At 37.6% G+C, this 17293-nt stretch overlaps 1 protein-coding gene across 1 annotated transcript in view; it reads right to left on the bottom strand.

Annotated features, from left to right (window-relative positions):
- ARID5B (AT-rich interaction domain 5B) overlaps positions 1-17293 on the bottom strand; it is a 193102-nt gene that overhangs the window by 151149 nt on the left and 24660 nt on the right. The window contains exon 3 of the mRNA XM_027530920.1: positions 9141-9366. Within this exon, the coding sequence (XP_027386721.1) occupies positions 9141-9366 (226 nt within the window). The remainder of the gene's footprint in view (positions 1-9140; positions 9367-17293) is intronic.

Below are 17293 nucleotides of genomic sequence, written 5' to 3'. Positions count from 1 at the left end.
AACAGAAAGGGCCCAATTCTTCTCCACAACAACACCCAAACACACATCACACAACCAACGCTTCCAACGTTGAACAAATTGGTCTCCAAAGTTCCACCTCATCTACGATATTCACCTGACCTCTCCCCAGCTGAAGCATCCTGACAGCTTTCTGCAGGGAAAATGCTTCCACAACCAGCAGGAGACAGGGCATGCTTTCCAAGAGTCTGTCGAATCCTGAAGCGTGGAGTTTTACGCTACAGGAGTAAACAAACTTATTTCTCATTGGCAAACATGTGTTGATTGTAATGGTTCCTATTTTGATTCATAAAGATGTGTTTGAGTCTAGTTATCATGATTTAAAATTCAGACTGAAACCATAATTACTTCGGCACCAGCCTAATAAAAAGCAAGTGGAAAGCTCCAAAGAAAGAGAATTCAAGGCCAGGCACATCTCTGGGATTTTAGGGGGAAACAGAGAGGCCGTTGAACTCCAGCACGCTAGCTGAAAACACACAGGGCCAGGCAACTAGGAAAATTCCAAATCCACAGCACTGTTTTCTCGACCCCCACTGTGCGAAAAGCATTTTGTAAAGCCTCTGAAAACCCACTATTACTCCAATCTGTCCTAAATAAACATATTCATTAAAATGGGGGTAAAAGTTCAAACCTCAAATGTCCTCAGAAGTGACCTGTACAAACTACAGACTTAAACACACAATGTTAGAGGAGAAGAGAGGAGTGGGTCTTTGACATTTAGAAAAAATTACTGTTTTGCAATAAAATCTCACATTTAAAGTACTTGAAAAGACAAATGAGCAATTGGGAAGAATCAGCATCAATACTAAAGAGAATTAAGCCTAAATGTCCAAATCAAATACCTGTTCACAAAGCCCTCTGGAATAGCTCCATCAATTCACATGTTGGATGTACATACTAGTGGATTCCACGGTGATGCTATCATGGTAACAGCTATAATAATGACCTATAATCAGTAATCATGTAGTGGCCAAAGAGATGAGAGGTGGAATGCAAATGAAAGTATTTTAGAGTTACAATAAAAGAAAAGCACATTGCACTTCCAGCTCAAGGGGAATGTTGAATCAAACTTCATTTGTAAAGCACATTTGAGGCACAGTGTTGCACTGTTCAAGGGTGTTTGACAGGCCACGTGGATCAGTCAGTTTATTCTTCACAGTAGGCTCTTACCACCTGATGCAGATAGAAGTATTGCTCCAAATAGGCCAGTCTGTCTATAATACCAGATATTAACGAGTGTGCAAGAAGCCAAGTGCAATCTGCCTAAAAGATTTTCCAAAAGACCCCGGGTATGCAATCAGAAACTAAAGGTGGTGTGTATATACATATACATAGCAAGGGACTCAGACCACAGCTGAATTTCTTTCATCTTTGGTAATCTTCCCATCAGACGGTGACTGCCACAGATACTTCACTGTGAAATTCACATTTCTATTAATGAGACTGAAACAAAAGTATGGGTTGGTTGCCTTCTCCATCATGGTCTTTTTTTATCATAGATATGGCCGTACACCAGAAAACAGAAAAAAAAAAAAAAAAAGGCAAGAACAGCTAGAGTCCAGAAGGATGATAATGAACTAAACTAACACATACGATAATTTAGGGAAGACATGCTGGTCTTTTATCTTATTTGATCAGAACAGCTTAAACAAAGCTGGACTCCAAGCTGGTATTCAACTGTGGCTCTTTATTGAGGCAAATACACTACAAACCTACCCTAAATGCTACAATATTTAACTATAGGAATTACAGAAGCTTGAAAGGCAAGGCAGTGATACAGAGCCAGAACACCTTCTGCCATATTAGCTGATGATGGTGCTCATTAGATAATAGTCTACATTTAACACTACTGATTTTTTTTTTAAAGATAACTAAACTTCAGGAGGTATAGGGGTTCAATAACATCTTTTCCCTCCTTTTTGCCCTGAGGAGTAAAAAGTCAAGGCCATACGACTTTAGGGAAGATATTCTAACAGTTTTGCCTGAGTCAGTTCTATCCAGAGGGTGCCAAGCCTGATGGATGTACCATGGCTTTCTTCCACTGGAAGCCTAGGGTTCTTAGCAGAGATGAGCTTGCAAAATGTAAATGGGTAAGATGGTATAAAAGAACAACCAGAGTATGTCCTGATGAGTAATTAGGACGGGGAAGGATTCTGAGACCATATCCTGGTGAAAAATTGAAAAAAAAAAAGGGGGGGGGGTGGTTATTTGGCTAAATAAAGAGAGGATTGAGGATGATATCAAGGAAAGGGGGAGGAAATACCAAGTGTACCAATGGCCAGCCTGACAATACTATGAAGAGCTCCTAACAAGCATGAGTTTCTTTGTTCAACTATTGTATCCAAGAGGTGAATGCTGATAACCTGAACACTAAAAATAGCACTGAAGTTGCAATTTCACTTTCTACTTCTGCCCCAACATCTCACACTCTAAAGTTTAGAACAAAGTCTTAAATTCTATAAACTTCTCTTCAGTTGACTATTCACCTTAAATCCATTATCAAAAGATACGAATCTGGTGTTCTAGAAAGCATTCATCACTCTAGGTGATACTAGAAGATCTGAAAGTCAATAAAAATTCCAAATGGAAGGGTCTTAACTTGAAATGAGCCTTCAGGAGGGTGGCAGTATGAATATCTAGACAGCAATATCAAGGACCAGCTGTCGACTGGCTCACATACAAATTTCACAGACTTCCCTTCCGGCAGATCTAGCCAAGATGGCTGAGTGCAGACAACATACATCATTGTTATTTATTCAAGACACTTTTTATATGTTCATTTTACCATTGTTTCAGGACAGTGTTCAACTCTTTGATTACATGATGAAGCTGAATTTTAACTTTGAAAGGAATGGAATAAACTCCCATCAATGTTCCCAGGCCCTTAGAAAATGGCTGGTCACTACATTGTTCTAAAGCTTTGAATGTCTTGGGGACAGACTCTTGGAAGTGTGAACTTGCTCCTGTCAGAGGTTCTTTGGGCTGTCACTTGACAATGAAATGAAGCAACCTTTTGAAGAAAAAGCCATGTTGGCACGTGGATGGCATGCCTCTCCTGTGTTTGTTGTGGAAGCATTAGATTGTTTAAAGAATGCATGGTTCATACAACAGTATTGTTGGAGGAGCCTGTGACAAAATCCTTTGGAAATTATCTTTACAAATTTTTGATAAGCTTCAAGTGTAATTGATTTCTATTTTGAACTCAAGGACACTGTAAAGGCTAATTTGTTTCAGTGAAGAGGCCCTTCTGTAGGGATTCCTCATGATATCCACAAACAGCATCATTCAACAATATATCATCCAAGAAATTTCCCAAGTTTCTATCTTAAGAAAAAAAAAAATAGCCTGGTAGGTCAGCCATGGACGTTAAAATATAAACAACAAATACCCTCAGAAGACTGTTTAACATACAAACAAAATTTACATCTAGGAAGGAAGGAAGGATAAAAGAAAAGGGTTGTCTTAGTAAGAATCATGTCTTCAATCCTAAGAAGTTGATTAGATGTCTCTGGTGAAAAATACTTACTATGACAAACTGTTAGCACCTTAGCATGCTTCTTATTAGAGACATTTATACTGTTTTCTGCAACACAAGGCAAGAATCCTTCCCATAGCCAGCCACATCCTGGGAAGCAGCTTGACATATCAAACTCACAGTTAAGTTGAAACAACCGTTTGAAATAAAAAGCCTCCAGAAATTCCAGGCAAAGACTACAGTCAATTTCTAACTAAAAGTAGTAGAGAAGATACCACACATCACTGGCCACTGTGGCCCAGCTTATTTAGACAGAATTTAAGAGGAAAAGTGTTAGATAAAATATAAATACATGTTTTTACATAAACATATATATTTGTATCCTTTCTCCACATAGATGTATATATAATATATACAAAGTGTGTGAGTATATATAAAATATATATAAGTAAAAGCAAGAACCTAAAGGATTTTAATAACAGTCTTCTATCAAGGCAGATAGTGAGAGCGTAAACCGTGCCCCAAATCACCAGAACATGAGATTAGGGATGTTCTTAGACAAATTAGCTAATATTATACCGCCTAGCTCCCTTTGATATAGACCTCCTTCTCATAATAATAGGATGACGACAAAACCGTCTTCAGCTTCACAAATGCTTCCATAGACACTTTTTTCTCAGTCTATCTTCTCAAAAAACAAAGCACACACTATTACCCATTTCACACATGAGGGACCTGAAGTGTAAACACAGTGACTTGTGCCCTGAGTGCCATCTCCAGGGCAGGAAAAGCTAAGATTCTCCTGACCACCAAACCATGGCTCCTTTACCACCACCATGCTGTCTATTCCCCACGGTACAGTAAACCTCCCAGCAGAAGAGACAGGGGAAGGTACTCTTTCTCAGTTTGATGGGACTTTAGAAACAGAAATTGAACTGAAGGAACCCCCATCATTAAATTCAGCCATACCCACACCCACATCTTTTGGTCTCTTTTCCCAATTTCAGCTCAGATTCCCCTATCTTTTCCTTCTTTTTCTAGAGACACATTTGGAGATGAAACCATTCATAGCTGCCCATTCACAGACAATTTGTGGCAGCATAATTGACAATGAGTCTGCTGCTGCTGCAAAAAAAAGAAAATGCTGCTTTAATAACCTTGGCCTAAAATACATTCTGTTGTATGCCTCAAAGGGTTTCAATAAAAAGTCAACCTGTAGAGACATATTTTCTTGGCTTAAACAACAATCCAAAGCATATAAATGTAGTCCAACTATAATGACATATTTATAGGCCAATAAAGCTTACACTGCAGCTTTCATACTTCACTTAAAGGAACTCTGTAAGAAGCAGTGTTATATAAAATAATTTGATTTTTTTTTTCAAACTTTAGCCCAAGGAATAAAAAAAAATGCAAGTATGCTATGTTTAACTGATAGTGTTTATATTCCTTAGTTGCTTAAAGTTTCATAAAATGAAATAATTCTTCATTTGACTAGTTCCAACTGCCATACCAAATATGGGTATCAGGTCCACTTTATTACAAACGCTAAGTACTGTAGTTCTAAAGACAAAAATAAATAACTAGAGGCTTGTATAGTGAACGATTTAATCAACCTGATTCTTCTGGAAAAACAGGTTCCTGTGTTCATTATGCTTATGAATAATACATTCCTCAACCCTTCTTTTTTAACATAGTTATTTTTTTCCTCCTTTTTCTATAAACTTCAGTATGAAACTGTCTGAAAGAAGGTAAAATATTTCACTGAGTAAAGTCACAATTTGAATTGGTTTCATATTGAACTTTCTTTGAAAAGGACAAAGAAGGGGGAAAGAGACGAATGTACTCGCACATCTCAGAAGTGTTTTTTTAAGATTATTACTTTCCACACCATCTAGATCTGCAGTTTAGTCATCATTTATGATCTTAAATAGTTTTTTTTTAAAAAGCAAACATGACATCCGCAAATATTGTCCTTGAAGGGCAAGGGGATTAAAAAAATGAAAGAGTTGTGATTTGATGATTTGAGTCAGAGCAGTTATTGGAAGCTGCCATTTGGGGCAGAGTTTCTCTTTGTGGAGTATTAATTTGTTGGCAGAAACACATTTGTGAGAACATTCTTTTTTTTTTTTAAACTATTCAGAGAGACAGGAAGTAACAAACTGGGATTAAAGGGAACTTAATTCTAACTAAACACTGAACAAGAAGAGTTCTATAATTAGCTTTTATATGGAAGAATCCCTTCATTAAGAGTCAACTGAATTATTTTGTTATTATTGATATTTTAACATGGCAAAATAATTCAGTCAGAAAAATAACATATTGGAGTTTTACTTTATCCACGGAAAGGTGAGATCAGTCTATTCTTTCCTTACTTCTGCTAGGAAAAAAAAAGAGGGAGGGGGTCTTAAGTAATCTCAGAGTTCATCTTCTTTTTCTGGTAAGAACAATGAGGAGCTGGAAGGGTTCTACAGAAGGAAAAACCTAATAAGTGTGTGAACTTCCATCAACAATGTGGTATTGGAAGTGGTTTCAGTGTGGCCAAGAGAAAGGGAGATAAGAAAACCACTGTGTAGAAAGAAAAGTGCAGACAACAAATATTTTGATGTTGCAGACAGAGAAAGGAAGAGGTTGAAGAGAAAGTTGTTGGGACAGGAATGTACACAGCAAAGGACACCCCCAATCTCCCCAGTATAAATCCTCATAATGTAAACTCGCAACCCTTAGATCAAGCAGATAATGAAAACTCATTACATTAAGGAAAGTTTTTGTTTCTCTTTCCACATTATTACAACACAGTGTGCATTCCAATTACAAAAGCTATTTGTCTCAAATTCCCCACAGTTCATACCAACTAAGTAGAATTTCAAGGCCCCAAATTCTATCCTTAAAGAGGTATTTTACATTAAAAAAAGAGAGAGAAAAATACACAGTGTTCCTTATTCTTCAGACAGCTTTCCCAGTCAAATCTCCTGTTGCTTATTTTCCTTTCCTCTGCACTAATCATAGAGCTGTTTCCCAAATGAGACCACCCCCCACCCACCACCCCAAAAAAAAAAAAAAATCAGTCATCTAGAGATCCTTTTATCAGGTCACATTCCTTGGCCTTGCCTCAATCTTACTGAACGAAGAATCTGGGAAAACTGGCCTCAGCAATCAGTATTATTTTAAAAATTTCTCTAAGTCTAACGAACAACAAGATTTAAAAACCACTAAGTACTTTGAATATGCATTATAAACCAATGTCTTCTGGAATCAATTATTAAAAAGTTACATTATGGACATTTCTAGAGTTCAGGAAGATCAAAACCTCTAAATGTCCTGATGAAATTAAGAAGTTGGGTTTCTTTTCATTCATTAATAAACTATCAATTTTAAATACAAAAACAGCTCTGCTATAAATACTCTTGTTTATATGCGTGACATCAAGCTTAACCATCTACACATCCTTTCGTCCCCCATGGGTTTCCTGTTTAGTTTTTTATTAGTAACAGTATAGTTCAGAACTTAAAAAAAAAACACAAACAAACAAAAGGAAGGTTTTAATGTTAAGAAAAACATAAGACAACAGCAATACAGCTTAGATCATATATTAGGCAAGTAACACAACAGCTGTATTATTCAGCATTACCACATGTCAGAAGGCTAGTCACATGTGTTCACAAAATTGTAACAGCCTATATAAGAAAATCAGTAAAAAAAAAAAAAAAGGGGGGGGGGGAAATTCTTTGGTTTTAAAATAAAAACCACTAGATTAATAATTTTCTCTAAATGTGCACATGACAACCAGGCCACCATGACCAAAATATTATTGTCTGACATCTAACAAAACATGCCAAGAAACTGTTGATTATTAAACTCAAACTGCAAGAAAATATTAATGCTATTCCCAAAATACAGCATAGCTCATCACAAACCAGAATCACACAAAAGACAAGTCAGTTACAGGTGTTATTCAGTCTCATTATGCCATTTAAAATAGTCAAAGTTTGTTGTAGTAGTTAAAATCTAGGTTAAAAGAAAAAACAGGAAGTTTTCACATTAACGCATAAAATAGGGCTATGAAAATCAGCACTGTGCTAGAATGAAAGAAAAAGATGCCTTAATATGTTAAAAGTGAAGTTCCTCTTTGCCTAAAGAGGAAATAACTGGTCTAAATCAGAGGTCAACAACATTGGTCTTGAGCAATGCTAGGAAAGTAAGTCAGTGAATGCCACTTGGGAGACACAAAAGAGAAAAAAAAACAGGAAAGGACACAAAAAATTCACTGGAGAAGACAGTGTTAAGAAAAAGCAACAGAATTAATTATAGAGCCCCTTCCATACACCAATATACACTTATCACTGGGTGTTACATCTCCCAATGACACTGAAAAGTGTCCACATTTTCCAGGCTTGGGGGTTAATTTGCCCAAGCCCACACAGCTAAGGAAGCAACAGAGTCAGGATTCAAACACTAAACAGAATAAGGACTCTAAATCCCAATTTCTCCTTTAAAGCTGTAGTGGAATAGGGGAAGGAAGGAAAGAAAAAACCATATAGTTAATGGTGACCACTGAACACTAAAAACTCTTGGGGGACCTAGGCCAGGAGTTGCCAACCAGCGAAGGATCCTCTGCTCTGAGGTTGCTCCCTTGATCCACGTTAAGTAATTCATCTGTCTTCCTCGTTTTGCTTTCCCGACACAGTCCTAATAAATGTCATATTATCTACTCAGAACAAATATTTTAACTCTCCACTCATTCAATTTTAGGTCCCTCAATTAAGACTTAACGCCTTGATAGCAACTGAAAGTGAAAGTCGCTCAGTCGTGTCCGACTCTTCAAGACCCCATGGACTATATAGTCCATGGAATTCTCCAGGCCAGAATCCTGGAGTGGGTAGCCTTTCCTTTCTCCAGGGGATCTTCCCAACCCAGGGGTCGAACCCAGGTCTCCCGCATTGCAGGCACATTCTTTACCAGCTGAGCCACAAGGGAAACCCAAGAATACTGGAGTGGGTACCTATCCCTTCTTCAGTGGATCTTCCTGACCCAGGAATCGAATCGTGGTCTCCTGCATTGCAGGCGGATTCTTTACCAACGAGCTATGAGGGAAGCTACTGGAAGCTGCTAAAAGCCACGTGTTGTATTATCCATTTTCTAGCACAGGGCTCCACACATAGAAGGTCTTGTGACCCAACAGGTAACATCCATTTCTTACACACCCAGTCATCTATCCATTCATATTCCCAGGTCCCTTTGAGATTAAAGAAATTACATATATATATGTACACGAGAGAAGGAAATGGCAACCCACTCCAGTGTTCTTGCCTGGAGAATCCCAGGGACAGAGGAGCCTGGTGGGCTGCCATCTATGGGGTCGCACAGAGTTGGACATGACTGAAGCAACTTAGCATGCATGCATTGGAGAAGGAAATGGCAACCCACTCCAGTGTTCTTGCCTGGAGAATCCCAGGGACAGAGGAGCCTGGTGGGCTGCCATCTATGGGGTCGCACAGAGTCGGACACGACTGAAGCAACTTAGCAGCATATATGTACACACACACACAAGGATATGAATGACAGTGTTCCCAGCAAAACCTACAATAAAAGAAGTGGTTACTGTACATGCCCACATGTTAGATTTAGAAGTACAAACGATAATTACCAAGGTCAGCCTTTTCCTTGAGAACGTCTTTGAAGTTGAGTCCACTGTTCAAGGTTGACTGCCGGTACTTCAGCAGAGCTTCCTTCTGTCCATTCCTTCCCAGGGACTCCGTTTTCACTGACCCAGCTTGGAGACCACATCTCCACTTGGAGAAATCAGAATGTACCCACTTGACCAGGTCTTCAAGCTTCACGATCACCTTTTCGGAAACGGCAATGACTTCATCCTACAAGAGGTAGTTGGGAGAGAACAACAGTATTGGTGGTTCTGAAGTAAAATAATACATTTTTCAATAAAGCCCATCTGAAATACCATTTGAGTGGTTTAATCTAATGCGAGAAGACAATGTGTTTTTTTTTTTTTGGTGACAGAGGACCTTCAATAACTCACTTCATTTCAAAGGTTTTTCACTGCTTGTGGTCTAGCTGAGGAGTAAGTTATAGGATTTTTTGTTATGTGCTTAGAATAAGTCCAAAAATTGGGCAGTAATTCTAATAGCTATCTTTAATGCTAGTTGCCAAAGCTCAGTCTCCCTTTTTGACCACTTGGGTGAAAGCTAATTTTTAGGTGCCATTAATTACAAAAGTAAAAAAGCAAGAAATAGATGACTAATGGTTAGCCTGTCTTTATATAAATGGTCTAAGTAAATCTGGGATTCTTGGAACTCTGACTCACCCCCAAATTCCTATGTTTATGGTACATTTTCCCTTGGCTTATACACAAATATTGAATTTAACTTTTGTCCTAAAATTAAATAAAACTGTGATGTAATCCCAAAAGAAATACTTCATAAATGTTATGTGCTTCCCACTGAAAGAAACTTACACATTCTCATGTTTCTTAAAAACTTTGTAAGTTAAGAAATGAACTGATTTTTTCTCTTAATACATATGGGGTAAGAAGCAAGAGGGTGGGTGAGGAGAAAGCCTTTGAATCTAAGAAAAGTAGTTGAAACTTGAGTTTCTCCTATGGATCATAAATTTGAATTTTAAGCATCTTTAATTGTTTCCAGGAAACAACCAACTTTTCTGACTCAGAATTAATCCAACAAGATATTTAATAGATATCCATTCATGGAGCAAAGGAGGGCCTCTCTTTCCCAAAGATACTTTGAAAAGGCTTAAGAAGATCATCTCCCTGGGTTTAAAGTTAGATTATTTGAATCATTTGACATTTCAACTTGAACTGACTTCTTTCATTTCTTTTACTTCACGTTTCTGAAGAAAGCTGAGCTGTGAAAACCCCTAAGCTTACAAAATCTTAGAAATATTTTTGACAAACAACAACAGGAAGATGTCTCTGAGCTATTAAACAAAGGGAATTCACAAGTGATTTTTGGCTAATTTTTCTATAAAACATGACTCTTTCCTTCTTCTCTCCCACCTACACACACACACACACACACACACACACACACACTGTACACACTACTCCAAAGCAAACAAAAGAGGGTTTATTAAGATAAGCTTCATACAGTCAAAAGCCCTGGATTTGAAAACATTTAGTCTTTTTAAAGTGTTTTAAGGTAGGATCTAAAATTTCACTTTTCCTCATCCAGTTCCAAGCTGCCTCTGAGAAGAGTTTGTTAGGTAGCAGCAAAATAACAAATCTCAATCAAAAATGAAAAGTAAAACTTTTGTAATGGAATCCTTTCCCTTATCATGATTAAATATGAACTTCCAGTAAATGGGAGACAAAGCGGGAACTGTTTGTATCTTCTGCTCAAGAAAAAAAAAAGTCAATACTTTATAAACAATGGGGCATATTACAAAGTACCATTTCAATGGATGATTTCACTCAGACTCACTACACCATCCTCTTGAAATAAAAGATCTGTAGTTGTCACGCATTTTATAGCTATTACATGGTGATTATTAAATGCCAGAATAAAAATTCAGGCTGGGTATTGTTTCAAAGCATATGGGAACAGCTTCTGGAAAGGGCAAACCAGAAATCAAGTTTAGAATATACTGGAAAATAATTAAGTATCATGGTATATAAGTCTCCACATTAGCAAAAATGGAATTTGGCAACAATTTTACCAAATATGGTTCCCTAGAAGAGACAAGTCTGGAGATGAGTGTTATTTTCAAATAGCTCTAACTATGATCAAATGATTATCATTTCAATTACCAGTTGCTTCAGATCTTTTCCAAGAAATGGCATGACTAGCTCTGGCTGGCTTCCAACACCCGCCAAACAAATCGTTTATTAACCAAGAGAAAATACAATCCTTATGATGTCATTGATGAATAAACCCATCTTTCAAGATCCAGTCTATAGATTTAGTCCTCCTTCCTCTTTCTCCCTGAAACAGACTTTCTGAGTACTATGAATATACACAATACATAAAAATAAATGCAGGAATTCAAATAAACACATATTAGCCGTAAACCCAAGTTTGGATTAATTGTGAAACCACCAGTATGTCTCACTGTGGATTCAGAGAAACTAGCCATACAACATTTCAAATGCCAGGATTTAGAAGGAAATCTGATAAGCGGAGGAGGGGGAAGAAACTAAACCACCCGAAAGAGCAAAATAGCCAACATATATATAGAAAAAGTCTCAGGAAACATTACTTGGTATACACAATGGCATAAATCACATGTTCGTGTTTACTATTCTGAGCCGGTGCTGACTAAAGTTCCTAATACCATTCTTGGGCACGTCTCTATATCTAAGAAAAGAATTTCAATAAGCTCATCTAATGATTACATTAGCTCTCTGCAAACCAAAAATTAGCACTAGATAAGTATTGCTGACTTACTCTCAACACAACAGGAACATAAAGAAATACACTATTATTCTATTAATGTGCCTTAGCTCTTTGAACCCAGAGCCGAATCAATATTTATATAGACTGAGTTGGGACGCTTTCTAAGTTCATCATTGTTTTAAGCTGCCTATTTCTGTCATTTGGGTTTTGTTTCTCCAACTGTGTAGTAACAGCATACTCAATCACAGATTCCTCTAAGTCAAAGGAGATCATCTGGTCATATATCAGCCAGCTCATGTGTGTGGCTGGCCTCTCCAAGTGTTGTACAAATTGAGAAATTTTACACAAAGTCCCCAGACTTCTAACTCCTCTTATAAAATAAAATAAAGTGATATGTGAAAAAAAAAAAAAAAAACAACCAGAAAACCCCTCTCAAAACAGGAAAGTTGAAAGTGAGTAGGGTTGCTTTCTTTAGATGTAAGGCAAGCCCTGTAGTTTGCCACTGACCCCCCACCACTCCCTGTCACCTCAAATTCAGCCCACCGTTCCCGTACCTGCCCGGCCCCTTGGACAGGAACCCATCATTTAAACTTCCAAGCCCTAATTCATCCCACCTCCTCCACGGCAATGATGAGAACAGTAAGACTCAGTGACATGTCCTACTGCCAGCTTCAGGTGGAAGTTGGACAAGAATCCAAGTTTCCTATCTGCCAACACAGCATTCATCCTGGACTCTGGAGCCAGACTGCCTGGGTTCAAATCCCTGCCCTGTAATTTACTCCCTGTGGAACACTAGGCAACTTTAACTTTCTTGTGCTTCCATTTTTTAAACACACATTTTTTTTTTAAGTTTAGTAATACTGTCTATCTCTGATGGTAATGGTGAGGATTAAATCTGTCAACATAAATGAAGTGGTATGTCACCTCATTATCCTTCTCTAAATTAGTGTTTTCCAAATAGTACCACACAGAGATGAGTTTAGATGGTTCATGGATGAATCTTTTAAAATTCAATATAACTTACTCACTGCATATTTATTCTTGTAGTAACTTTCCACTTATGGGGAAGTGGTACTGGCTTCCCATTTATAGGAGATACAGAAAGTTTCTTTTTAAAAAAATTTTGTTTTTAAAAATGGGTTAGTTTGAACAAAAGCATTAAATAAACGTAGGAGATATGGGTATGGCAAAAAAAAGTCTTGATGCTATGAAAATAAAATTTGGGATGGTATATTATATATCAGTGGTTCTCAAAGTATGGGCCAGGAGCCCTGGGGAATCCCCAAGACTATTTCAGGTGGTCCATAGAGTCAAAACAATGATCATAATAATACTAAGAAATTATTTGCTTTTTTCACTCTTATTCTCGTTCAAGTGTCTAGTGGGGTTTTCCAGTGACTATATGACAGATGGTATGGCAAAAGAGTGAATACAGAAGGAGATATCAGAATACAGCTGTCTCTTTAAGCTCAATGGTAAAGAAATTTACAAAAATGTAAAACAATGCCACTGTTTATACTATTTTTTTTTTGTTTTTGAAAATATGGTTAATTTTCATAAAAATGTGTTACATTTACATAATGGGTTTATATTGCCATTTTCATTTTTAAAATTAACTTACAGTAAAACTTCCTTTTTTGGTGTACAGTTCTTTGTACACATGGCAACTACTGATCTTGCCTGGTATGGTTTTCTCTTCTGCAAAATGTCATATAAATTAAATCATACAGTGTGAAATCTTTTAAGACTGCTTATATTTCACTCAGCATAATGCCTTTGAGAGCCACCAGGCTGCTGCCTGTATCAACAGCTTGTTCCTTTTTTTCTGCTGAATAGTACCCCATGGTATGGATGTGTTCCATTGAGGAACACTGGGTTGTTTCCAACTTTGGTGATTACAAATAGAGTTGCTATAAATATTCATGTACAAGTTTTCGTGTGAACATGCATTTTCAGTTCTCTTGAATAAATACCTAGGAGAGGGACTGTTGAGTCATATAGTAAGTATATATCTCATTTTGCAGAAGCTGCCCCACTGTTTTCCAGAGTGGCTGTACCATTTTGCATTCCCACAAACAATGCATGAGAGTTCCAGCTGTCCCCTGTCCTTACAAGCACTTGATACTATGACTGTTAATTAACTTATTATTGCCATTTTAATATGTATGTAGAGGTTTCTCATCATGTTTTTAATTTTCATTTCCCTAATGGCTGATGATGTTGAACATCTTTTCAGGTGCTAATTTGCCATCCGTATATCCTTTCTGGTGAAGTGTGTATTTAAGTCTTTTGCCCATTTTTAAACATTGGGTTGTTTATTTCCATATTGTTGAGTTTTGAGAGTCCTTGTACCCTCGTGATATGTCTTTTATTAGACCTAGGGTTTGAAAATATTTTCTCCTATTCTGTAGCTTGTCTTTTCATTCTTTATCAGTGTATTTAACAAAAGTTTTACACTTTGATCAAGTCCAATTGATCATTTTTTAATTTTATGGATTGTAGTTTTACTTTTATACCTATGAATTCTTTGCCTGAGTTCTGGTCATGAAGAATTTCTCCTTTGTCTTCTTCCCAAAGTTCTATAGTTTTACATTTACAAATATAATCCATTTTGATTTAATTTTTTGTCAAGTCTGAGTCAGCTTGACAATCAGTTTTTGCATATAAATGTCACATTACTTTTATTTTTAAACAAATTGAGCATTTAAAATTATTTTGTTTTAATTTCTAATACCAGTAGATATAATCCACATAAACCAAAGCACCTCTGTGGTCCTAAATAATCTGAGCATAAAGGGTCTTGAGTTTAAAATCTTTCAAAATCACTATATCATTAACCAAGGCTATTCTTAACTTTTATACACAATGGAATATTACTCAACTATTAAAAAGAATGCATTTTAGTCAGTTCTAATGAAGTGGATGAAACTGGAACCTATTAAACAAAGTGAAGTAAGTCAGAAAGAAAAACACCAATACGGTATGTTAACAAATATATATGGAATTTAGAAAGACGGTAATGACGACCCTGTACGCAAGACAGCAAATGAGACACAAATGTAAAGAACAGACTTTTGGACTCTGTGGGAGAAGGTGAGGGTGGGATGATTTGAGAGAATAGCATTGAAACATATATACTACCATATGTGAAATAGATGACCAGTCCAAGCTTGATGCATGAAACAGGGCAATCAAAGCTGGTGCACTGGGACAACCCTGAGGGATGGGAGAGAGGTGGGAGGGGGGTTCAGGATGGGGGGACACATGTACACCCATGGCTGATTCATGTCAATGTATGGCAAAAACCACAATACTGTAAATTACCCTCCAATTAAAATAAATTAATTTTAAAAATAATTTAATAACAAGTGTAGCTTTGTCTTAAAATTCTCCCTCTTGTTAATAACTGAAGAATCTGAGATTTTATTCTACTTCAAACTTATAAATTAATCTGTCAGTTTCATGGATGCTTATAGAAGATACAGACTGTAAGCAGAGACAAAGGATGGTTTACAGTTCACAGCAATAGCTGCCGTCAAAGTATCACCATCTGTTTCGGATGTTTGATACCCGGCTCCCAAAAGGGGATTCAAAGAGGCCTAGATGAGACATATACATAAGAGTGGGTGCATTTCAGGAGAGGAACCCCAAGCATAGGGAACCCAAATCTTTTAATACTGAGCAGTAAGTATGTCTGCCCTTTGTTTTGGAGGAAGACACAAGCTCCATCTTCCAAGGCTGTTCACGACATAAACTTCCTTGAAAAGACAGTTGGAACAACGGCAGTCAGTTCTGCTCACATGATGTGCAGATACTCAACGGACCCATGAAGAACACCTACCCAACAACTATGCAATTTCTCTCCTCCCTTATTCTACTTCCCTACAGGGAAAATGTAGGAAAGCACATATCCTTAGGTTCCTTCTGGGTCCAGTCTTCTTTCTTTGCATATCACTCCCTGAAGAAATCATTCTCCATGGAGATTCCAATGTTAATCTCTAAGCCCATGACTACACTCTATAGTTTGGTTCCAACTAGCTGGTTTAAACCTTCATCCAAACTCCAGTCCTTTGTTCAGTCCTCAGCTTAGATGTCTCAAGAGTCAACTCAAGTTCAGCGGAACTGTACCACTTGGCTTATACGTAAGAAAAGAGCTTAGTTGACACAAGAATTTAATATTCCCCACTGTGATCGACTGTTTGCCTGTATCTATTCTTCCCTTCTTCTTTAATAAGAGATTGCTAATTTGCTGGGCACAGAATAAAGACATCATTTCCCTGCTTCCCTTACAGCCAGATGCAGCCACCTGACCAAGTTTTGACCAATCGGATGTGAGTATCAGTAATGTGTACAACTTCTGGACCAGGCCCTCAAAGGGGATGGATATGCCTTTGGATCATACAAATGGAAGCAAATCTCTGAGGAGAAAAAAGATAAAAGCAGTCAAGTCTCAAAGATTTCATGGAGCAGAGTCACCACATTAAGCCTGAACCACTTACCCATAGGCTGTGACATGAGAGATTTTGAACTCCCAGGTTATTTAAACAACTTTAATTCTGGGCCTCTGTTAGCACAGCTAAGCCTATATATATATATATATATATATATATATTTTTTTTTTTTTTTTTACTAACATATCATTCCTCAGGAGAGAAGATGTGAACAGAAACTTCTCTATGGCACCATGTGGTACCCAATAACAGACCTTTGCTGAGGAAAGCCATATTCAGCTATGTTAATAGAGCCCAAAGGACAATAAACACATTAGTGTATTCTGTGGGGGTTGGCAGGGAGGAGGAGGGTTAAACGAGAATAGGAAAACATGGCTTATTCACCTTAATCATCCTCAAACATCCTGTGTTTTTAAAATGTTCTTTGTAGAGCAGTTGAAATGTGATAAATGTCAGGAACACAAAACACATTAATAGGTGATGTTAGCTAAAAAAATTGTGAAACCAAAATAACAGTCTACTTGGTTCCACAAGAGTGGGTAATTTGAAAAAAAAATTTAATATAGACCAGTTTAAAGTCTTTATTGAATGTTACAGAATTGCTTCTATTTTATGTTTGGGGGGTTTTTTGGCCTCGAGCATGCGGGATCTTAACTCCCCCACGAGGGATCAAACCGGCACCCTCCATACTGGAAGCGAAGTCCCACTGAATTGCCAGGGAAGTCCCAAGAGGGGGGGTTTTTCATCAAGACAGAAACTAAAACTGAAGACAAACTTTTCAAAGTTAGTGATGCCCTAAGCACTGGAGCGGGCATGTATGTCCATGGTGTGCACCAGCGGACTCAACCAAGGAAAAGAAAGCACCCCACTGAGCCTGGTTACACTGGCCACTCACTCCTTTATATCCAAGCCTCCCTCAGATACCTGCCATTCAAGACCCTACCCTTCCGCCCCCTCACTGTCCCTGTAACACATCTGTGTGT

This window comes from Bos indicus x Bos taurus, chromosome 28, assembly GCF_003369695.1.
Source record: "Bos indicus x Bos taurus breed Angus x Brahman F1 hybrid chromosome 28, Bos_hybrid_MaternalHap_v2.0, whole genome shotgun sequence".
Classification (NCBI taxonomy): domain Eukaryota; kingdom Metazoa; phylum Chordata; class Mammalia; order Artiodactyla; family Bovidae; genus Bos; species Bos indicus x Bos taurus.
Note: the sequence above shows the minus strand (reverse complement) of the source record. Positions and strands in the feature narration are given on the sequence as shown.